This window comes from Vespula pensylvanica, chromosome 24 (assembly GCF_014466175.1).
Source record: "Vespula pensylvanica isolate Volc-1 chromosome 24, ASM1446617v1, whole genome shotgun sequence".
NCBI lineage: Eukaryota > Metazoa > Arthropoda > Insecta > Hymenoptera > Vespidae > Vespula > Vespula pensylvanica.
In genome coordinates, this window is record NC_057708.1 from 274750 (window position 1) to 299368 (window position 24619).

Below are 24619 nucleotides of genomic sequence, written 5' to 3' on the forward strand. Positions count from 1 at the left end.
TCGTACGAGACGTATTACGTATTTACGTTTTACGTGACTAGCTTTTTTACAGCATTATACTAAATTTTATTAAAATATATGTCAATATATATATATATATATATAAATGTTTTGTATGTTTGTACATGGAGAAGTATATTAAATAATAGTATTACAGCGAATAAATTTGAAAAAAAAATATATATATATATATACAAATAGGTGTATATATATATACATATGTAATATAGTATAACTAGTAATACATTGTAAGTTGAAATAAATATTACTTTATAATATACAACATTTACACCAACAACTTATAACATTTAAATTACTAGCACCTATAAATAATACCTAGTGGAATATAATTGTATACTGGTACAAGTAATAATTACTATACCATATTTGTACCGGTAAAAGTAATAACTTTCACGTTTATATAATTTTTTCTAGATACGCGAAAAAGAAGACAAAATAAGTAAATAAGCAAACAAACAAACAAAAAAAGAAAAGAAAAAGAAATTGTAATTACACTCGCCTCTAATCAAACAGATTCCACATTCGATTCTAATAATTCTCTTTTAATTTGTTACGTTTCAAAAATCATCTATCCTCAAAGAAATACAACATTCAAGCGCTTCGTTGTAAAGTCATTGAAAATTCTGTCATCTTCCGATTAGTTAAAAATATTCAAGAGAAAACAAATATCGTCGTCGTTGTCGTCGTCGTCGTCGTCGTCATCGTCATTATCATCATCATCATCATCATCATTCTACTCTAATTCGATAAAAGTGAAAGAGAAGATTCGCACGCTCGTTGGTGGCATTAAGGAAGGAGACGCACGTTCACCGCGTTATTTCCTGCTCCGAGAGAGCTTCTCATGACCGACCATAGAATGCAGGAGTCGGTGGTATGGGGGAAGGGAAACGATGGAGAGGATGAGGAGAAGAGAGAAGAGGGGAAGTGAACGGAGGGGTAAGAGAGGGAGAAGGAGAGGAAGATGGCGTTCCGCAAATGCGAGTTACTGCTTCGCCTCTGTGTTACATCGCCTTTCGCGTTCCAAGAAAGCGTACCTCACTTTCCGGAGCTCTGGCATTGCTATATCTCGGAAACTTATGCGAGTCGGCGGTGATTTTCTTTTTTTTTTTTGTTTCTTTTCTTCTCTTCTTTTCTTTTTTTATTTTCTCTTAGTAAAGTTTCTTTCTTAGTAAAGTCTCTTCGTGAACCTTGCACACGTTGCGTTAGATTATCTGCATTATGTGTGCATTAAAAAAACACAGAAAGATATATATATATATATATATATATATATATATATAGAGAGAGAGAGAGAGAAAGAGAAACAGAGAGACAAGTAGAGTCATTATATTCGCTTATCTCGATTTCGTTTCGTGAAACACAACACGAACGGGAAAACCTATCTACACGTGTGAGCTCTACAAGTCATACTTAATTAATTAACGTCATCGCATTATTCAACCACGTTATCTATCGCGTAACAACAATGAGAGACGTGTTTTTCTAACAATAAGGAAAGAAAAAAAAATCGACTTTGACGAGCGATAAAACGGAAACAGTAGGAGATGGAATCGATTACTCGGAAAAAATCGTTTGTTCTTTTTTTTCCTTCCTTCCATCTTTCTTTTTTTATTCATCAGTATCGTCGAAGTTAACGCCCTTTAATTTAATTCGTGTAATTTGTAAATTTTACTCGATCGTAACGAGTTCAACTTAAAAGTCGGTAAGTAGATAGGAATTAACGAATTAATTTCCACGAGCAAAAAATGAAATCGAACTTGAAAAATACTTCTCGTATTGCATCAGCAGAGAATACGTGTAATAATTTCAAGGTTACACGGTATTATGAACATATTTGAAGCAAGATGAAAGAGATTTTCCTTTTGTCAAAAACCTCGCTTATTATTCGCTCGAATGAAAGAGGGGGAAAAAAGAAAAAGCTAAAGAGAAGAAAAGAAGAAGAAAAGAAAAAAAAAAAAAGGGAAAGCACGAGAAGAACCTTTTTATCTCTCTCTCTCTCGAAAATACCGATGCGAGAGCGCTGCATCACATGGGGGTCAACGTGACCCTAAATGCGTCCAGCAGGACGCAAAATTACTAGTTTCCTTAGTAAGGTTAATCGCCAGTCAAGATGGTCGAAGGCCGACCGGACAGGAATTCCACGCCTCTTCTTCGTATCCCTCGTTTCTCTCTTTCTTTCTCTTATATACTCACATAAATACACATACACACGTATATACACGTACATACACGCCACATGGGCTGGCATACGCATACTTTTCCGACAAACCTCGTGTATATAATCTTATACAAACAAGTATGCCCGTCGCGTGTAGATGCATACGCGTACGTTTCGTGTGTGAGAGCTCGCTCAGAAATCGAGCAGAGACCGGCAGTGCTTGGCATGCCAGTCGATAAACCAGTCTGCTATGGGAAAAGGACAGGTTCGGCCTGCGGGTAAACCTTTGAAAAATCCGGTCGCTCTTGCAGCAGACCGGACAAACCGGAGAAAGAGAAAGAAGGAGAAAGAGGGAGGGAGGGGGAGAGAGAGAGAGAGAAGGAGAGAAAGACTCTTACTCGCTCACTCAAAGCAACACGCGGCGAATATCACCAAAAAAGGACTTATGCATCCTTCCTACGGGCAGGTCTGCCTCCAGTCTCCTTTCTTTTGCTCATCGAGAGATCTCGACCAACATGCTCTTCTACTTCACCAACCAGATCCACGCTATATATACCGGTTCTCTGTGTATATGTCTGACTACCTCTCTCTCTCTCTCTCTCTCTCTCTCTCTCCTCTTTCCGTGCTTACGTGTGTGTATACTTGCGTCAGACTCGAGACAAACCGGCCAAGCTCGACCGACGACGACGACCGACGACGACTACGCACTATTGTGCCGCGAGACTACTTTTTCTTTATTCTTTATTTTTCTTTTTTTCCTCTCTTTCCTTTCAAAGTAGCGCCATCGACCAGTTCAGTTCCTTTCCTATTTCGGTCTCTCTTTTTTCGTGACCTTCGTCATCTCTCGATTCTTCTTCTTTCTTTCTTTCTATCATTCTTTCTTTCTTTCTTTCTCTTTTTTTTTTCTTTTCCTTGTATATGGAAAATAGGAAGACGATGCGCGCGCGCGCGCGAGAGAGAGAGAGAGAGAGAGAGAGAGAGAGAGAGAGAGAGGAGAGGACAAGGTTAGTGTTGTTAAATGTAGAGGTAGAAAAAAAAGTTAGACTTTTTCAAAAAGTTTCCTTGAAATCCGTCTGGAAAGGAACATTCGAATTGTTTACATACACGACGAATTTCCAATAGTGTTAAATAGATATTATGTTTACTCTAATCGACGATGTTTGTTGTTTGTCTGAGCTAGCTAGATAGCTTGCTTGCTTGCTTGCTTGCTTGCTTGCTTGCTTGCTTGTTCGAGTATTTCAAGATCGTAAATCTTTCGATCTGAGATTGAGAGAAAGAGAGAGAGAGAGAGAGAGAGAGAGAGAATGTTTCAAGGTCGTCAGCGATATTAGCTTAGTTCAGTTCTCGAGAACTGGTCGATTGAGAAATTAATTTAACTCTCTATATAACCGTCGTATAACTTTCAACTCACATTGTACGTATACATGATTTTTTTTTTTTTTTTTTATAATATTTTTTCTTATATTTATTTTCTTCGCGAGAGTTAATATTCTCTAAATATAAGTTATATTTACAATTAGTATAGTACACTATTGTACTCGTAAGATATCCACTGTATCGATTTTCAAATTATCTATAGATATAATTTTTTGTTGGACACTAAACAATTGGATTACGTAGAGTTTAACGGTGGGACATGTAAAAAAAAAAATAAATAGATATAAATAAAAAAAAATAAATATTATCTTTCGGTATAATCGCGTTAACACAATGACGACGGGATACTATCTAACTCTCGTTAAAAATTAATCGTCTTTCACACGCTTTATCTTTAATCTCAAAAAAGAGAGAGAGAGAGAGAGAGAGAGAGAGAGAGAGAGAGAGACAGAGGGAGAGGAAAAAAAATGTTTTTCTTGCGTCAGAGAAGAGGTTCGACTGTATATATACCGGGTAGTCGGTTTAAAAATGGCTCACGCTTACAACTAGTAGAGCAAAGGCAGACAAACACCTGTCAGTCTCACGCTCCTTCTTCATTCTTCGTCACGTCTTTGTTCCCATTCTCTTCTCTCTTTATCTTACAGTCTGTCTCTTCCTCTCTCTCTCTCTCTCTCTCTGTCCATCTTTCTCTCTCACAAACGGTCTACCGATTCTGCCAGACGCATTTGCGGGTGAACGAACACCCAACGCGGCTATGCTACCGAATAATAACGTCGAAGCCCCGAAGGCTCCATTACTCTTTCGCTCGTTGAGAAGTCTCGTCTTTTGTATATCTTCTATTTCCTTGAAAAACTTGGAATCGAAACTATAACCCACAGAGAACGGGAGCCATCTTGTTTCCGACGATTATATATCGAGGGAATATATAAAAACGACGATATTTTGGAATAATTTAACTTTGTGTACGTGTGTACGTGTGCGTGCGTGCGAATGTACGTATATTCAAGTTATATATGTACGTCAAGTATGCTTCCTTTTTAAACAAAAATTATATAATGGTCTAGCATGAAAAAATTGAGCTCTGGCCAGGCACCGCATATCGTAAATATGTAAACAACATATATACCACGTCGTCTGATAATCACATGTCATCGACAAGGTCCCCGGGCATAGCCCGAAAGTGACAGACAGTTGGGTATGGTAAGATCCAACGAACGATTACGACTACAAGTCGATGTGAATATGAAATAACAAATGAAAACTTTAAAAATATCTCGTATATATTCGGTACGAGTTTTCTCTAAAAAATGTGTCACACTTGATACGATTTATACTACGTCTTTAAATACGCGAACTAATAAATTAATGTTGTTACCTAGTTAAATCAAAGAATTACAATTTCAAAAATATGTTATATATATCCAGTAGATATATCAATCATTAACTTTCGAATATCAACTAAAAATAATTAAAGCTGTTATCTAGCTGAATTAAAAAATTAACACATTGTTGACGGTATACCGTGCATATTTCTTGGTAAATACGTCAAATATGCATCGATCTATTCGAAACAATAGAAATATTTCATTAAAGGAAATCTTTTATTAAAAAGTGACGAATATAATCCATCCAATGGCTGACACTAGTAAGCTTTATCAAAGTGGTAATAATGAAAATATTTTCTCGTACGATATTAACAAGAATTTATAAATAAATAAATATATGTATATGTAAGTATATATGTATAGCGTTCCGCCACTTCTTTTGTTTACAGTAAACACACGTGTCATTATCGAATAGTCGTTCCATATTTAATTGAAAGTCTATAAAGCCGTTATATTACCAACACAAAATCATACAAATTTAATGATTATTTTTCACGCTATAACGGTTTGACGTGCACAATATGTGAATCGCTGTCTACCGTCTTCAACGTTTAAAAGATTAAAAACACGCTGATTCACGTTTCCCCCGGCAATAACGTGTTAAAACTTCCAAACAAGAAAAGAAAAAAAAAGAGAGAGAGAGAGAGAGAGAGAGAGAGAAAGACTCGATACAAACTTATACTTTTTATTTTAACGTTAACCTTTCACATTTTAACCTTACTTTATAACGTTACGTTATAAAAATAATCTTTCACATCGATCTTTAAAAAAATGAATTACCAAATTAAAACCGTTACCTAGTCGAATTAAAACTTCCAAACAAAAAGAAAAGTAAAAAGAAATAATTAAGAAATGAACGTGTAAATAAGAACATAACCTAAAAGTTGTACGATGTTAAAGAACGTCGTAAGACGATGGTTAACAAGGATGAGAGGACATCGACCGATATCGAGCAAGTGGAATCACGTGAACGGAATTGAATTTGCTTTCGGAATACGCACACGCACACACACATGCATACATATATATATACCTCTCTATATTTATAGGTTACGACTTTTGTCGGTTTCGATCGATAAACTTCCTCTTCTACTATAGTTTCTCTCCAAGATTCTCACATTGATTCACTTCTGTCTTTCTCATTCCGTTTCTTCGTTCGCATTCGTCTGGCTTTGCGCGTTTCTCGCACGGCAAATTAGCACTTGCATTACTACGCTTTCTGCACCCGCCGCCACCGCCGCCGCCGCATGATTACCGTGATTTCTACGTGACGTAATTTTACCGCCAAGATGGAGATAGATGGCGTCAGAGAGAGAGAGAGAGAGAGAGAGAGAGAGAGAGAAATAGATAGATACACATAGAGAGAGAGAGAGAGAAATAGATAGATAGATAGATAGATAGATAGATAGATAGATACATATAGAGAGAGAGAGAGAGAGAAACGATAATACGAGATTCATGCTAGTACAAATACAAACGTAAGAGAGTCTGTCTCCTCCGTGTGCAAGAACCCATCCATTATCCATATAGGTATACCGTTTAGGTTAGGTTAGGTATATACATATTCAACACTCAAATACATAGCAAAGAGAGAAAGAGAGACACGTAGATGACGATTACACTACAGAAAGACACACATACATACATATATGTACGTACGTTCCCCGTACTCTGAAAAGAAGAGATACGTCGTGCATATAACGGGCACGTGTCTACCGAGTGACGCAGAAATAACCGACGTTAAAAGTTTATATTTATCGATGCACACGAGGAAACTTTCTTGATCCTACGCGAGGATGAACCGAATGGTAATTTAATTGCTGCTTCATTATCGCCAACCAGGTGTATTTAAACTCGCACGATACGTGGCTAGAGGAGAGAGAGAGAAAGAGAGAGAGAGAGAAAGAGAAATAGATAGACAGACAGATAAATAGAAATAGATAGATAGACGGATAGAGAGAAAGAGAAAGAGAGAATAGTTTTACGAGTAAACTGGTATTTTATTACGCTCTATGTGGCTCATTTACCACTCACACGACCGGAGACGAATGAATTTGTATTAGATACTTCGCATACTACTGCCAATTGATGTCATCGCGAGTAAACGCATAATAAATTCTTCATAGTTTATATGTTATCTAATATCTTCCTTCCTCTTTTTCCTCCTCCTCCTCCTCCTCCTTCCCTTTCTCTTCTTCTTCTTCTTCTTCTTCTCCTTCTTTGCACAGTCATACATATTTACTCGTTATCTCGGTGGCCTTCAACATTTATAAACGCAGAAACGATCGAGAAAGAAAAAGAAAAAAGAGAGAGAGAGAGAGAGAAAAGAAGACTACTTCATTGAAATATATATAAACAAAATATAAAAGATATGAAAGAATAGAAATAGAGAGAGAAAGAGAATGGAGTTTAGTACAATAGAAAAGGAAAGTATGTATACGCGTAAACTACACGAAACATATACTAATGTAAGAGTGCATCGATCTAATATGAATGGGAGTATTATTTGTACGACTACGTCATAGTTTATAAACTTCTCTCTCTCTCTCTCTCTCTCTCTTTTTCCCTTACTCTCTCTCTCTCTCTCTCTCTCTCTCTCTCTCTCTCTCTTTTTCTCTCAAAGTTATATACACACAACCCAGACACAAATAAACTTGATACAAGAGAACACGCGCGCGCGCAGAGAGAGAGAGAGAGAGAAAGAACGAACTGTGTCACGCTTTTATGACTTTCGCTATGGCAGCGATAGACGAGTTTCTGCGAACGCGGTAAAACCGTCCGTCAGAGGTTTGTAGAAAGCATAAAAGCGAGTCGGTAAATGTCACTAACCTTGCGATAGACGATAGAAAACTCGGGAGGACGGGAAATGAGAATAATATATATATATACACACACACACACACACATACATGCATGCATGCATGCATGCATCCATCCATCCATACATACGTGCATGCATGCATGCATACGTACGTACGCGATGGTCAATCGTTTTTCTTTTCTCTCTCTCTCGCTTTCTTTCTATCTCTCTCTTTCTCTCTCTCGTTTTTTTTTCTTCTATTATCCCGTACCTACGACTTCTCTCGAACGTAATTAAACCCCTTGAACGGAAACAACGAGTATCACACTCGAGAAAACGTTTTGTACCAAAATCGATAACATCGATGGTGCTACGCAAAACGTCAGATATTATATGCACTTGAAAAACAAAAAAGAAGAAGGGAAAAGTGCTTCGTTATTAAATATAATAATATCTATCGACGCCGTACGTAAATAATTTCTATGTGTAAGTAACAAGATAATAATATAAAATCAAACAATGATAAAATAATAAATTTCTGCATCCAAGACGATAGCTTTCACTCGGAAATTATTAAGAAAAACTTTTTTATCGAATTATTTCTGATCCATTTTTCAACCAATTTTTTATGATGGCCGTACGATTTATTTTTTCTTTTATTGTCTTTTATTTTATTTCATTTTTTTTTTTTTCAGGAAATAGATCCCGCGATCGTCGAGTAGGGAACGAAAAAGGAGATTGGATCGCGTCGCGAATCGAAATGCAGCATCGACGTGCCAAAAACGTCTTGCTATCATGACTCTATTTTGGTCAATGACTCCATTCTCTCTCTCTCTCTCTCTCTCTCTCTCTCTCTCTCTTTCTCTTTATTTATTTATCTATTTCTCTCGGGGGAGATATATTCGAGTTTTGGCAAAAAGTCCAACTTCGATTTCAAATTCCCAATTTCTCGCTTATCTCGATCTCCACTTCCGTCCCTTTTTATATTTAGAAAACATTTCCTTTCCTGTTTCAAACAATAAGAAACGAAAGGAAAAATTGGAAAACCCTCAAGTAGAAAAATTCGAATTCGAAGTTTGTCCATGCCTCTCCTTCCTCCTATCTCTCTATATTTCCATCTATATTTTTCCTATCCCCTCTCCAAGCTTTTTACCTCAATGCAAATCTACCTTCGTCTTTATCCCAAATTTTCTTTTTCCCTCCTCGATTTTCCCCAAACTTTTTGTCATTACTTCTTTATTCCGTTCAATTAAAACAAGTTTTGAAAATTGAGAGAAAAGAAGAAAGAAAAATACACAAGGAAAACAATAATATAGAAAGTATAAAAAATGAAGACAAAAAAGACAACCAAAAAAAAAAAAGGAGAAGAGGAAAAAAGAAATTGTACAAAAAAGTTCAAAGGGGTACAAACTCGATTTCATTTTTCTATTTTCATCCCTTGATATTTCCTTTGAGCAGGTATACATACATATGTGTTGAGGGGTAGGGGGGATGGGAGAGGATGAAGAAAAAAGAGACAGAGAGAGAGAAAAAAAACGAATGCGGTAAAAGAACCGTCGATCGATCGATCGATCGACCGACCGACCGACCGACCGACCGACCGATCGATCGATCGATCGATAATCAAAGTGAAAGCCGACGTATAAAAGGTCGAACGACCCAAAGCGAGCGAGGGTGAGAAAGAGAAAGAGAAAGAGAAAGAGAATGAAAGAGAGAAAGAGCAGAGGTATATCGAGAGACGGAAAGAAACAGAGAGAGAGAGAGAGAGAGAGAAAGAGAGAGAGAGAGAGAGGGATATAGTACTCGATATGGCTGATCGATGAAAGGGTAGTTTCACCAAAGTTTCCTTCTCCATATAGATATACACGTTATATTTAACCGACTACTACTATGAATGAAAAACTGTAAAGGACGCGAAAACGAATAATGGAGGAGAGTAAAAGGTCGAGAACGTGATCGTTCCGCGTCGAGGGAAAAAGTGAAAGAAAGAGAAAGAGGGGGAGATCGCAGAGGGGAGGAAAAAGCAAAGGAAAAGTGGAAGGGGGTGAGACGAGAGAGGGAGGGAAGGAAAGTGAAGCGAAGAAGAAAAAAAAGTTTCTCTCTGAACTATCGTCTAACTTTGAGACTCTCTCGTTGGTTCCCCTCCGTTCCTCTCTCTCTCTCTCTCTCTCTCTCTTTTTTTCTTTTTATCGATAGCGAATATTTTTCTCTCTTCTTGTTTGTTCCGGCTGATTAATATCGAACGTTCTTAGATCGACAGAGAAATTTCTCGTTCGGAAAACTCGAAGACAAATATTTCCTTGGATGAAAGGATGAATAATATAACGATGACGACGACGACGACGACAACGACGACGACGACGATGACGAAGATGATGATTGCTCGCGTAAAAGATTCTATAAAAGTTATGTATTCAATTTTTCTTAGGTAATAAAAAGATAGACTCGTGTGGTTCTCGAAACATTTGTTCCAGATACTATTAAGAAAAGTTTCCGTTCGACGTTGGAAAGAAAAAGAAGAGGAAAAAGAAACAATGGTAAAGCGAGTTAAGACGATTATGATAATAACGAGGATAACAACGGGTACAAATAGCGTGGGATAAAAGTGAAGTGTGCGTGTGAGAAAGAGAGAGAGAGAGAGAGAGAGAGAAAGAGATCGGCAATAACGTCGATTTCTTGCACTGCCGTGCGAGAAATCGTTCGGTCTGGCCCGAATAATAAAGATCAAAGAACGAGAAATAGCAGGTTAGCGAACTCGTTCGGAAGCAACTCGTGGCAACGCGCGTGAGTTTAGCCGGTTAAACATGGCGTGCGGGTTAGTATGTACGAGCAGAAAGAGCGAGAGAGAGAACTAACAGCCTTTAAAAATAGTCCTAATCGTTTCTAAGTCGGTCCGGTTTACGAAAGCGCGTGGAACGGGCATGGCTTCCGGGAAGCCAAGTCTTCTCTCTCTTCTGACGCGAATAAAAGTCCTTGGAAATAGTGTATCCCAACACGGTGGGAATTCTAGTTTGTCGATAAATGAGCCGTTAGTTTGAAATCTTGGAAAAATTGGAAGAAACGATTACTACGTTAGTTTACAGTTAGTACGTGTACATATATGTACGTACGTAGGTACGTACGTACGCTGTATGTATTTATAGAAAATATATAATATATCGATTAATTTTTTAATAAATCTTTTTCAAAATTTAATAAAAGTTTATAAATTAAACGAGAGAGAGAGAGTTTTGATCGTTCAAAGATTAATTTTTTTTCTTACTCCTTTTTTTGCTAATTTCCTCTTACAATTAGATATACTTGAGAAAATTAGAAAAAAATTGGAAAAGATCGATAGCATCGTTAAGGATATAATCGAATGTAAACGGCAATCGTCCTGTTCGATCGTATGTAATTATCATTATCCATTTTTAAAACACTTTTTTGCAACTTCTTCAAATAAAATTTGTACTTGAAAAGCGGGGAAAAAAAATTGAAGAAAAGAATCGAAGAACAAAAAATTTAAGAACAAAAAAAAGTTGAAATAGCAAATTTTATGAAAGATAAAAAATCTTGTTTTTTTTTCGGCTACCGTATTTTGTTTTTGATTATTCTTTATGTTTAAAGATTCAAGCACACTTTTAAAAATATCACTCGAATAAACAAGGATGCAAGTTGTATACGAATTTAGATTGTTAGATTTTTACGGGCAATCAAAAGGCTACGGAAAATCGTACAAACCATGTGTATAAATCGTTTGATTTACAATGAAATTTTATATTATGTTTATGTAAGCAAACGTACCAACGTTAATGATTTTATTTTCTCAATAATTCCTTGTCTCTCTCTCTCTCTTTCTCTTTTTGTCTCTAAACTTTCTCGTAAACGTTTTAAATAGAATTTATTCTTGAATTTCTTAAACTTAAATTAGTAAAATTGTATTATTCGAATCGAAATGGATACGGATCGAAAATTTAAGGAACTCGCGAGAATTACGTCATACGGCCAAATCTACTTTCTGTAATTGTTATTATCTTTATATATACTTAACAAATATATATTTTTGTTCTTGCATGTACTCGTTAGATATATCTATATCCATGTAGGAAAGATAACGACCAATTACAAAAACTTTTAAATTCAGAGATTATTTCCGCCGATTAAGAAGAATTTGCTATATACATATATATGTGTGTATAAAAGAAAAAAGAAGAAAAAAAAAAAAAAAAATGACGATACGTCGGAATTTGAACCCGAATCGCAAATTTCACAATCGATAATCTTATCCGATCGGTGTTACGTATGCACGTATATAACATTTTATTATTCCGATTCGTTTTATATCCCCCTTGCTTCTTTTTTCTCCGTGGCACAGTTTCAAACAGAACTTATATTATTCTACAGTAAGTTTAAATAAAGTTCTATTATTCGAAATCGAAAAGGCCGAGAAAGATCGACGTAACGCGCCGTCGCATAATCGGAGTAGAATTTCCATAAAATTCGCGAGTTTTATCGAGGAGAAGGAGAAGAGAAGGAAGGCGTTCGTTCTCTAACGGAGGTCGAAAGAGCCATCGAGATATTCGCTTTCGCAAAAGCCTTCCTTCCTTTTCTTATTCGCGAGTTTAACGTATATATGTATCGTAAATCCATAAACAACTCGCGCCGTTTGTTCTACGGAAGATAACTCTGTCGATTTTCCTTTGTCTCTCTCTTTCTCACTCGTTTGTAACACAGTATAAAATCCTCCAATAGCAGACTCTCTCTCTCTCTTTCTCATTCTCTCTCATTCTCCATCTTTGTTCTTGGTTTCTCTTCTTCGTTTTGCCTTCGTTCTTATCGTTTTGTTCCCTTTTCCCCCGAGATTTCCGTAAACACGCACTTGGCTACCGTCCAATCGGAAAATGGATGCACATTATTCACCAAATCGCGATGGGCAAAGAAACGCGAACGACAAAGACGAAGAAAGGAGAAAGATGGATGATAGAATCCGATGATCTTACTCTTTCTCCGCTTCTCTCTTTCTTCGTTGCCCTTAGGAACTATTTCGATGGAGAACAACAACAAGACCTTGCTCCAAAAAAGAAATTTGGCTCGTTTATCCGAAACTTTCGTTTCTTCTATCTTTTTATATCTCTCTCCGGATGGGTTGAATCCATTTCGATAAAGTAGTACGTTTCTTTCCGCAAGAAAGAATTCATTTTCTTTTATTTTCACGTTTATTTGTCTTTGTTTTTTTTTTTTTCAACAAACGACGACGATATTAATCGGACACATAGATACGATGCGTTTTTTTTTTTTTTTTTTTTTTTTTTTTTATGAAAACCAGTCTCGAGCGATCGCAATCGCTTTTTCAATTTTATGTATATTAAAAGCCATAAAGATACGATAGTAAGAAAAAGAGAGAAAGAGACGGAGATAGAGATTATTTGTTCGTTCGACTTTGGATTTTACTTATCTCTCGCTCGTTGTACGCACGATGAAAGACTACTTGCGTAAGGCCACCGTCGCCAACGACGACAAGAATATCGTTGACGGTCGAAAAAGACACGCGGCTAACAAATGCAAAGCACGAAGGAAAAAGAGAAAGAGAGAGAGAGAGAGAGAGAGAGAGAGAAAGATGTTATATATTCAGCGATAGAAGCTTTCAAATATCGATCGAAAGACATTCGAAAAATTGCGAAATAAATAACAACAAAATTCGATAATAATAAATTTACATTTATTTCGTTCCTTTCTTTTTTTTTTTTTTCGTTTCTATCTCTATCTCTATCTCTGTTTTTTTATCTGTACGTATATATCTCTCTCCCCGTCTTTCATGCATACATGCAAATTAGTTAGGGATATTCCAAATGCGAAATTATTTCGCTCTCGTCAGCTCGGGATCGCAGCCAAGTGAGATTTCTCTCTTTCATCTTCCACCACGAATTCCGCACGATCCGTGCGAGCGTGCGCGTGCGCGTGTGTACATACACACACAGATAGATAGATTATATACATACATCCAGCTTTAGAGAGCGCCCATTTATAAACGAGTTACGACTATAACCAATTATTACATACCGTAGTAAAATCTCTCGGGTTTATTTTCATTTCATTATTAACTTTTTATCGGTCTTTCCCCTGGCTATATACATATATGTATTTTTATGCCATGTCCATCCCGTTACAACGTTGCTTTTACTTTTGCTCTTTTTCTTTCTCTTTCTTCTTTCTTTCTTTTTTTACCCTCTACGTACATTTTTTTTCTCTCGTTTTTCTTTATCGCCAAAATGCATTCTTCTACTTCTTCCTTTCATTTATTTATTCGTTTCATTTCATCTTATTTCTCGCACTCGTTTATCTCACAGAAATAGATTATAGACTTTGTCTACTCTTTCCGTTTATCTCTTTCTTTCTCCGACTATAGAAACAGTTTTTACAATATAATATAATAAACGTTCGAACGTTGCTATTCAAACGTATACACACACATACATCTATATGTATATACTTTGATCCAAAAGAGAAAGACATTTTTTTCTACTCCGTGAAATATCGCGAACGGTAACGACGTGACGAAAACAAAGTATGTTTCTCGATAAATTTACAACGTCTGACAGACAATAGAAAGTATATGTGTGTTCGCGCGCGCGAGAGCGAGAGAGAGAGAGAGAAGGAAAGAAAAGTAGGATATACTTACTTAGATCGACAAGAAAAGCTACGTTTATCCGTAACGATTCTCTACGAACGAACATAAATATATAGTACATCTTCGAAAGTCGTATAAATTTGTATACAATACATCTATCTCACGTCAAAGTTCACGGTTCACATTCAACAACGTTAAACAAACAGACGTTATTTCTTTTCCGAGAGGTAACTAAGTATATGCCGTACATACATACATACGAACAATGTTTCCCTTGATATACGTAATTAACTACTAAGTATCTACACAGATATATACGTACGTATGCATGTATCTATCTACTTAGTCTTGCATAATTTACTTTTGGACGTTTTAAAGAGCGAGACGAAGTAGACATATATACATATATATATATATATATCTATATATACATATCTCGTACAAAGATATGCAAGAAATAGAGTACGAGAAATAGAGAAAGAGAGAGAGAGAGATATTACAGGGATTACGCAATTTCATATTTACACGATACAAATCGTGTTACTCGTACTGACCGAATCAACGAAGGACTATAATCCTTTCCTCTCTCCCTCACTCATATATATATACATACATATATACATACATATATACATAAAATTAAAGTAATACGAATGAAGAAGAAGAAGAAGAAGAAGAAGAGGTGAAGGAGAGGAAGCAGAAGATACATAGTGAGCAATATTACGCGTTTTTATGTATGTACGTAACAACGTACGTATATACATATAGACGTATACACACATTGAGAACGTTCAGCCTACAGCGGTTTTATGACCCGTTTCTTCAATGGCATTGCTTATAAGAGAGTATCACGATAAGCCGGACTTCTCGTTATATATACGACGAGTCCGTACACGACGACGACCACGAAGACCACGACGACGACGACGACGACGAGTCGGAGAGAACGCGTATAACCGGCTTTTATTTTATTTTTATTTTTTTTTCTTTCACTAGCGACCAACGAACGAACGAACGAACGAACGAACGAACGACGGCTGCTTTATTTTAGTCGGATGTGTTTGAAGATAGCCGATATGAGAAAAGAGAAGAGAGAGGAGGAGGAGGAGGAGGAGGAGGAGGAGGAGGAGACGAATTTTTTATGATAACGCGACGACCCACTGCATCTGTCTTTCTCCCTCCTTTGATAACGACGATAAGATAAAAGAATGAGAGACATAGATAGAGAGAGAAAGAGAGAGAGAGAGAGAAGAGTGACAAGTCGAGAGATATCAATTTTTATGCGGAACGATCAGACGGATAAGAAGAGATTCGCGTGAGGAATGTGAGAGCAAAAGAGAGAAAGAGAGAAAGAGAGAGAGAGAGAGAGAAAGACAGACAGAGAGATGACTCCTTCGACCTTCGGACTCGAGTCACGAGGCCGACGCTTCGAGAGTAGAGAGATACCATATATTTCTTAATACGTACATATGTGCGCGCAATTGTATATATATGGTGTATGTATGTGTGAGAAAAAGAGAAAAAGAAAGAGAGGGCAGATGGTATATGAGAATCAAGTAACGTTCTCGTTCTCGTTCTCTCTCTCTCTTTCTCTCTGTAATTACTCGACGAGGAAACGAAGATCCGTTCGCTGACTGCTCCTAGGTCGTGGTTTCGTCTGGGTTTATATAGAGAGAAACCGATGCAGCGTGGTAAAACGTGTTCGTATATGTACGTAAAATACTTTTCGGTGTATTTGTAACTCCGTGTATCCGTATACGTACGTATATACGCGCGAACGCGTGTATCCATATGCATGTATGCCGCGTGAATTCTCCAAACGATCAACGCGAACTGGATAATTACTTTCACATGTTAGCCTCTCGCGGTAACTCCCAGAACAAATTACGTTCGTGCATACACGTGGTGCTGCTGCTGCTTGCTGCTGGCTGCTCGGCGAAACAAGACACACGTCGCGTAACGCGCCGATTAATATCATGAGAGACACAGAGAGAAAGAGAGAGAGAGAGAGAGAGAGAGAGAAAGAGAGACGAAGAGCCGTTAGAGAAAGTACGCTAGTCGCCATTTTGGTGTACGACTTTAACGTACGCGAAACATCGACTTCATTCTCTCTCTCTCTCTCTCTCTCTCTCTCTCTCTCTCTCTTATTCCATTTCGTAATTATCTAGGGAAAAAAAAAAGAAAGAAAAACGTTTAAGTGGATCGTCGCTTGTTATAACATATACGATCGAAGTATCGCAAATGAAAAAAAGAATAAAAAGCAAAAAAAAAAAAGATTGCGTTTTTCATAAACTTTCTATAATCTTTCCATATTATTATTACTGTATTATTATTATCTTTTTTTTTTGTTGATTCAATGAAAGAAGAGAAAGCACGATAAAAACATCGAAAGGATCATTGATGTATGATTTGAATAGGATTACGAATTTTCGTTCATCTTTTACGCGATTCTCTGATCTTTTCATCTTTTATTGAAAAAAAGAAGAAGAAAAAAAAGAGAAAAGTCAGAGAGCAACGACGATAAAAATATTAAAAGGGATCATCATTGATATGTATATATGGGCCAAAGTATCACAAATATTTTCGTTTATCTTTTTCGCGATTCTCTAATCTTTCCATCTTTTATTGAAATTTCAGCGGAGAAAAAAGGCAAAAAGCAACAACGATAAAAATATTAACAAGATCATCATAGTCGTCGTTATTATAAAAACATATATATATATATATATATATATATATATATATATATATATGCCGAAGTACCAGAAATATTTTCGTTTATCCGTTTCACGATTATATCGATATAAGGATCATTCCTGATCCTTATGATCATTGATCTTTGAAATAAATATATACACATATAAATATTCATTTTACAACTATATATCTTAACTTTTCCATTCTGAATTTTAATCATTTAACGAAAAAAAAAATGATAATAAATAAATAAAAAGAGAGAGAAAGAGAGAAAGAGAAAAAAGAAAATAGAGCAAGGACAAGACGACGAATTAAAAAAATTTTCCACGAGGAACCGTCATCGTCGTCGTCGTCGTCGTCGTCGTCTGAGGTTAACATTCCAAGCGACATCCACATCTACATCCACATTCACAAGCAGGGCGCAACGGTAGTAACAGCCATCGTCGGTGGCGATCCGCCGCGTTAATGAATTCATAGATTACGCAAGCGAAAGATACGTACGGAGGACAAAGCGAGAGAAACCTCTCTATTGACCTAGATCGTGGCCCCGTCCGTCGTCGTCGTTGTAGTCGTCGTAGTCGTCGTAGTCGTGATAGTCGTCTCTTCGTTGTCGTCGTCGTAGTCGGCCACGTTGCGTGCAACTAGCCGATTGTAAAATATGTGGACTCTCTTCTCTCCACACTACCAATACCAACGACTACTACTACTACTACTTCTACTACTACTACTAGTACTACTACATTACCATCTTATTTCTCTTGTATCTCTCTTTCTCGCGTGCAAACTTCTACTTCCTTCTCTCTCTCTTGCTTCTTCGAACTCGAAGAGACACGACGCAGCGACGGCAACCGGTAGAGCCAGTTACCGGAGGAGGATATTTGCGGTTGTGATTCAGCGCTGCTCCCAGAGAGGAGAGGAGAGGTGAGGAGAGGAGAGGAGAAAGAAGGGAAGGGAGAGAGAGAGAGAGAGAGAGAGAGAGAAGGGCAATAAATCGAGAAAGAGAAGCCGACCGCAATGACCGAGCAGATATATACCGGCGAAGCCATTTGCAAGGCCCGAGACTAACCCCGAGTCTCGTCTTTCTCCTCTCTCTCTCTCTCTCTCTCTCTCTTGCGAATTATTCCAAGAGGACGTGCGAGAGAGTATTGTAAAGATTGTAATGTTTATACATCCAAATTATATAGTAAAATGTGTGGAAATGTATATGTATTATATATATATATATAAATAGTGCGTATTTAATATATATACTATACACACTTATATAATGTGTGTATATATATATAGTGTCGTGTATATATATACTACACCATATTTTGGTTTGTGTAAAATGTGTGTGTGTATATATATATTACAAATTGTACGTGTATCTCTCGAAGAAAAAATGAACGATCAGACAAAAAGTATATCTGTACAATTTCGTGAAACGTGGCAACGACGAATTTAAAAATTGAATTTTTTTCTTTTCTTTTTTTTTTTTTTTTTAATTTTATTTTATTAGTCTGTTTTTTGTCTTTTCATTTTTATATTTATCTTCTTCTTCTTTTTTTTAAACGTCTTCCTCCCGACGTAGATCGCGAGTCTATGACAAAGATCGAATAATCTCGAGTCTAACGTCCGCCATTTGCCGACGGACGTCGTCGACGACAACGAAAGTCCGACGTACATAAATAAACGCTCTTTATGAGGGGCGCTTTGCGAATATAAACTCTCTCTCTCTCTCTCTCTCTTTCTTTCTTTTTTTCTTTCTATCTTTCAATCTTAAGCTCAGTTACCAACTGGTACTGCGATGAAAAGTATCATCGACGACCCAATAACTCGAAGAATCGTTTCTTCCGATTTACGTTGAATTAGGTACGCTTAATTTTACGACAATCCAAAATTACGCGCGTATAAATTGTAACGAATTAATTACGAAATAATGTAGACTGTGGTATTTAACGTTCGTTAAAAAGGAATAAAAAAGAAATCGTATAAAATGACGATCCTTACATAAGACGTTCTCGAGTTACTAAAATTACCAAAATAAAATGGCAAATGGTCGTTCCGTTTAGATCATAGTTTACGTTACTTCGATATCTATCAGATAGAATTTTTTTAACAAATACAAACACATATCTCGACCTTATTCCTTCGCAATCATCGTTCATATTCTCCGATATCACAACGTAGACGTCGAAATATAAAATAATTTATATAACGTCAAAGTTGTGTTTCTAAACTTTAGGATAATATTGGACGATAAACGTTTATTCGTTCGAGCAACAACGATGATAACAACGATCGGTTCTTGCGCTTGCCATCCATCGTGCATTATCAAATAACGTCGGCTAAACGTTCAATTTCGACGAAACATTCGATAAACGATTCGAGATATCCGTTCCAACAAACCCCACCGGAGAGTTCATCGATCGATCTATTATAATTATCGATCAAAGCGATAGTTATTTACTTAGTTTCTTACTTACTATCGGCACGAATGTGCAAGAACGATTAACTCGATCGAACGACCTTGAACGACCTCGACTCGTACATACCAGCACAGGCCATAGCGAGGCTCTTCTTTCGTAACTCGTCGTCGAGAGAAATTGTTACCTTTTTCTTTCTTCATCTTTTTTTTTTACGACGGCCCTTGCCCCTTTGCTCTTCTCCTCACCCCTCGCCTCCACCCGGATATATATATGTATATATATATATATATATCTTTTACCTCTTTCATTTTCACCCTCTTTCGTTCCTCTCAACATCACGATTTTGTTCAGTGGAACGTTACATTGTTCGCGAGCCACACCGGTAAAGGAAGAGAGAAAGAAAGAGAGAGTAAGAGAAAGAGCAGGTAGAAACCCTCTAGGATAACAAAGGGACCAGCAGTGCCTTTGTGTGTTTCCATAGAATGTGCCGGACTTTCGTGATTTCTCTCTCTCTCTCTCTCTCTTCCTTCTACTCGAGGCCAAGTTAACAAAAGGGAGAAGCATAAGAGGGAGAGAGAGAGAGAGAGAGAGAGCAACGATGCTTGGCGTCTCAAAACTTTTTTCAGCAAACCTCGGACCCTTTCCCCCCTCCTACCAGGTCGGAGCTCGAGAGAACACCACCACATCGCTACCACACACCATCATCAACCACCGGCAACGCCATCGGTAGACCCACGTATAAATGTACCCAGCACCCAACACCCCTCATCCCTTTACACCTCACACCCCAACTGCTCCTCTCGTTGTTGCCTTTAGGTCGAAGAGCCAGCCAGGCGCCCGATTAACCGCATTGTTACATTTTCCCAGGACCCCTACCTCTACCACCCCTCCATCCCTACTGCTCCTCCTCCCCCGATTATATCGCTTAGTTTATACCACTATTATTTCTTATCTCTATCTTTATCTCTTTCTCTTTCTCGCTCTTATCCTTTACTCCATTTTAGAATCTCTTCTGTTTCCCGAGGAATTCCAAAAATTCAGTGATAGGCGCGAATCCGGATAAATTAAATTCTTTCGATTATCATTTTTAATAGCAGTCTCCGCAACATTTCTTCATTCGGTATCTATGTCAACCATCCCCCCCCCTCCATCACCCCTTACATCACTGGTCAAAAAGGAAAAATGCGAATTTTATTTTTTCGAGAGGAACTCGACGTCTAACACGAACGGGTTTTGATTCATATATAATCCGTAATTAACGATAAGTATTATTGTAAATACATAGGAATACTTTTATAAGTATAAATAATCAGGATTGCTTCTGGATTGCGTCGCTTATATCGTATTTATTGATATTTTATTATAGATACTAATTTTTTTTTTTTTTTTAACATCAATGAAACGTTTAAATATACTCCAATGAGTATCAGTTTTTTTTCTTTATTCGTGCGTCACAGATCATTAAACCTGTTTCATACAATTATTTTCACATATCGAATAGAAAATTCTTTTTCATTCACAAAGCTTTTTCATTCGTATACCTTTACATAATTAGAAATTATAGGAATTCCAGAATTGGAATCGATATATTCAATGGTAATCGAGGATTATTAAGCGCAACGTGCAAAAACAAAAGGTCGTTTTCCGAGTATAATATCCAAACATAATTCCATCGAGTTTCACTCGAGTGAAACTCTCGCAAAAATTATTTCGTCGTTCGAATCGATTAGCGACTTTTGTTTGTACGATATCGATTTCGTCCACGAGTATTGCTCTCTCTCTCTCTCTCTCTCTTCGTCGATCTTAAGGATATCTTTTCGATCGGAACGAGACGATATTGTACGTACTAGTGCGAGAAGTCGCACCGGTCGTAAAATTTTTGTTCCGTACATAAGAGGGTAATATTTTATGGTACGCCAGAATATAGTACTACGGTAGACATCTCCCGGTACGGCCGAGAATGTAACAACGCGTTCTTCTCATCTCTTCTCGTCGTTTATCTACGATCAAAATTATCATAAATTACGTTGCGGTTTAGTCGAAATGGAGGTCGATTTCCGAATACGATTATCATATTTATGGTAATAGTTGTCGTAACTTCGAGCTTATTACCAAGGGTAACGATACTCTTTCCGAACGGCGTTGAATCTCCTCCTGCATGACCGTGTGAGTTTTAAGAAGGATTCACTTGTTAAATGGAAAATATCGATCGGTAGAACGGGAAATGAAGATAAGTGGGAGGGAAGTTTCTAACATCTTTTTTCTTTTTCTTTTCTTTTTTTTTTTTTAAGACGATTAACGTATTCATGAAAGAAAGAAGGAAAGAAAGGAAAAAGAAAGAAAGAAAGAGAGACCAGTTGCGCAACTACCAAGAAGAAAACCAGTTTTGCGAAGATCCAGTCTCGGTTGCGATCCGACTCATTCTGACCGCGTAAAAGGTGTACGCTTACGTTGGAACGACGAGATCGCTAACGTATAGCTTAGAACTTGCCATGAATATATCCATAGAATATATATATAAATATATATAAATAAATGTATATATAATCCTTTAGCCTTAATCTTACGAGTTCGAAAACATCGCCGATATAGTCGATACTTAAAAAAAAGAAAAAAGAAAAAAAGGAGTTTCTCCTCAAAAGGTCTTCGACGATCCGAAGATATTCATGAGAAAAATAATAATAATAATAATAATTATATATATACACTATCGTCCTGCCTCAATCTTACTCGATAATGTCGCCGGATTTAAAATTAAATTTAAAAAAGACGGGTTTTTTTTCGTAAGGATTTCAGCGATCGTTAGAATGTGTAAAAAAAAAAAAAAAAAACGTTCGAGAGTATATCTCTACTCGATTCGAAAAGTATCGACCTTGATTCCAAAGTTTCTTTTAAATTCTTTTTCGCTGGTTAGATTTTTTTTGTATATATCGCATACTTGGAACATAAATCGATCGTTGTTTCAGTGGAATAGGAGAAAAAGAGAGATAGAGAGAGAGAGAAAAGAAAAAAGAGAAATGAAAAGAAGGAAGGAAAAAATGGAGCAAGTATTTAGGAGTAAGAACAACGACCTTGAGTCAAGGTTAGAAAGAACCGCGTCAACGCGAGTTTCGTACGCGGAGCTTTAAAAACAGAATTTGTAACTTTTCGATACATATATACATATATATATATATATATCGAAAGACCTTGAAAGAATAATCTCGGAAACGGGAATAAGATAAGTTTTGGTTGTAGAAGAAACTTACAAGGCCAACGCAGCTGTGGTTACGGCGTTTCCAACGTCGTTCGTGAGAAAACTGGTCTGTTGTTGGGCGGCACCCGGATGATGTTGATGCTGTTGTTGTTGTTGTTGTTGATGTTGCGTCGGTGGAGGCGACGAATGTTGTTGCTGTTGCTGTTGTTGTTGCTGCTGCTGCTGTTGAGCTTGTTGTTGCTGTTGATGTTGATGATGTTGATACTGATGATGATGTTGCTGAAAGGGTGGCTGATGCGACGGCGAACCAGTCGCCGGCATCAGATTATAAGGTTGATAAAGCAGCTGCGGCTGAGCCTGCGTGCCTGCGCCGGCGGCCGCGATCAAAACCTGCGTTTGCCCTTGGTGTACGTGATGACCGTGATGGTGGTGGTGGTGCGGGTTACCCTGCGTAGCCGTCTGCGGGCTTACCGGAAGGACCGCCATTGCCGCGCCTCCTAACACTGGTGGCATGCTGCTTTTACGTTTTCTATCCTCTTCGTCTTCGTCGTCCTTCTTCCTCTCTTCTTATCTCCGCACGCTCTCGGCACTATTATTACCGTTAATCCGTTAATTATTTTCGGTGACTTCGTCTTCGACTTCGTCTTCGTATTCGTTATATTCACCAACACCTTTTTATCACTCTTCGTAATCATCGTACGAATCACAATACTACTCTTCGCCCTACCGCGAAGGTTCATCTCTCGAGACGGCTTCTCGCGAACCGTCTCGAGTTTGCCCGTGAAAATTTTCCCTTCTTCGACACTGCGTATTATTATTTTTTTTTTGCTACTACTACTACTACTACTACTATTATTATTATTATTATTATTATTATTATTATTATTATTATTATTACTAGTATTAGAAAGCGACGTCTCGACAATTTCTTTCTCCTCCAAACGCGCCACGATTTTTTCTCGATTTATGTATATATATATATATAATATATATATATTAACTTTTCTCTCGATAATACCACACACATTGACGAGAAAACACACAGATTGAACAAAGACGGAGCGCGGAGGACGACCAACCACCAACACACAAAGAGAACACCAAAAAAAAAAGAAAAGAAAAACTTTTAAAGACACGTCAGTAGTTGAGAACGATCAAACGCAGAAAAAATATATGTTATGTATCTTTCTCTCTCTCTCTCTCTATATATATATATATATGCGTGTATATGTATATCACGCTATCACTACTCCGAAGGAAATAATAACGACAGAGAAGAAGAAGAAACGAGCGCACTACCGACTTCTCTCGTCGGGTTAACCCTGTCGCGCGCACTACTGCGTGCGACGTCGAGAGATCTGCACGGCGTGCGGCAAAAGAGCAGAGAGTTACGCGTCGACGATCAGCCACGAAGATTGCCGAACGTGCACGAAGCGACTCCTGCTAGTCGTCGATCGACCGACGAACAATGGTCGATCTCCCCGGCTTCTTTCTCTCTCTCTCTCTCTGTCTCACTCACTACTACACATACACACGCACGCACGCACGCACACACACACACACACACAAGAGTAGTACACTCTTCTGTCTTTCTTCCTCGTTGACTCTCGATGTCTCGCCAACTCTATTACTCTGTCTCTCTCTCTCTCTCTCTTTCTCTGTCTGTCTCTCTATCTTTCTTTCTCTCGTTTTTTCCTTTCGCGCCACGACCGATGCACCACTTCCTTCTTCACTCTTCCTCTATACTTTTTTTACGGCACACACAGTAAGAGATACATAAGTATTATGTATATATGTATGTATGTATGTATGTATGTATGTATGTATGTATGTATGTATGTATGTATATTGTGTTTGTTGTATGTATGTTTATGTACGTATATATAAGAAGGTGATCCCTTGCGACGTGTCGGAAGAACTCGAGCGTTTAACGGAACGACCTCACAAAAAAGAGTGAGGAAAAAAAA

The 24619-nt window shown here is 37.5% G+C and overlaps 2 protein-coding genes across 8 annotated transcripts in view; both read right to left on the reverse strand.

The window, feature by feature from the left end:
- LOC122637149 (probable JmjC domain-containing histone demethylation protein 2C) overlaps positions 1 to 24619 on the reverse strand; it is a 269736-nt gene that overhangs the window by 21699 nt on the left and 223418 nt on the right. The gene's annotated exons all lie outside the window — the stretch shown is intronic.
- LOC122637172 (putative cyclin-dependent serine/threonine-protein kinase DDB_G0272797/DDB_G0274007) lies at positions 18610 to 23502 on the reverse strand. Of its 2 annotated transcripts, none has more exons than XR_006329134.1 (2): positions 22619 to 23502; positions 18610 to 19748 (listed from the first exon to the last, which is right to left on the reverse strand). XR_006329134.1 is itself a non-coding variant. In XM_043829148.1 (2 exons), exons 1-2 carry the CDS (start codon positions 23163 to 23165, stop codon positions 21453 to 21455), a joined length of 465 nt encoding a protein of 154 aa, XP_043685083.1. In that variant the 5' UTR covers positions 23166 to 23502; the 3' UTR covers positions 20856 to 21452. The 2 variants fall into 2 exon arrangements, 1 of the variants encoding a protein (XP_043685083.1); XM_043829148.1 differs by lacking the exon at positions 18610 to 19748 and adding an exon at positions 20856 to 21456 and having other exon boundaries at positions 22705 to 23502.

Coding starts and splice junctions, on each gene's coding strand:
- LOC122637172 (XM_043829148.1), bottom strand. CDS start 23,165: ATGCCACCAGTGTTAGGAGGCGCGGCAATGGCGGTCCTTCCGGTAAGC.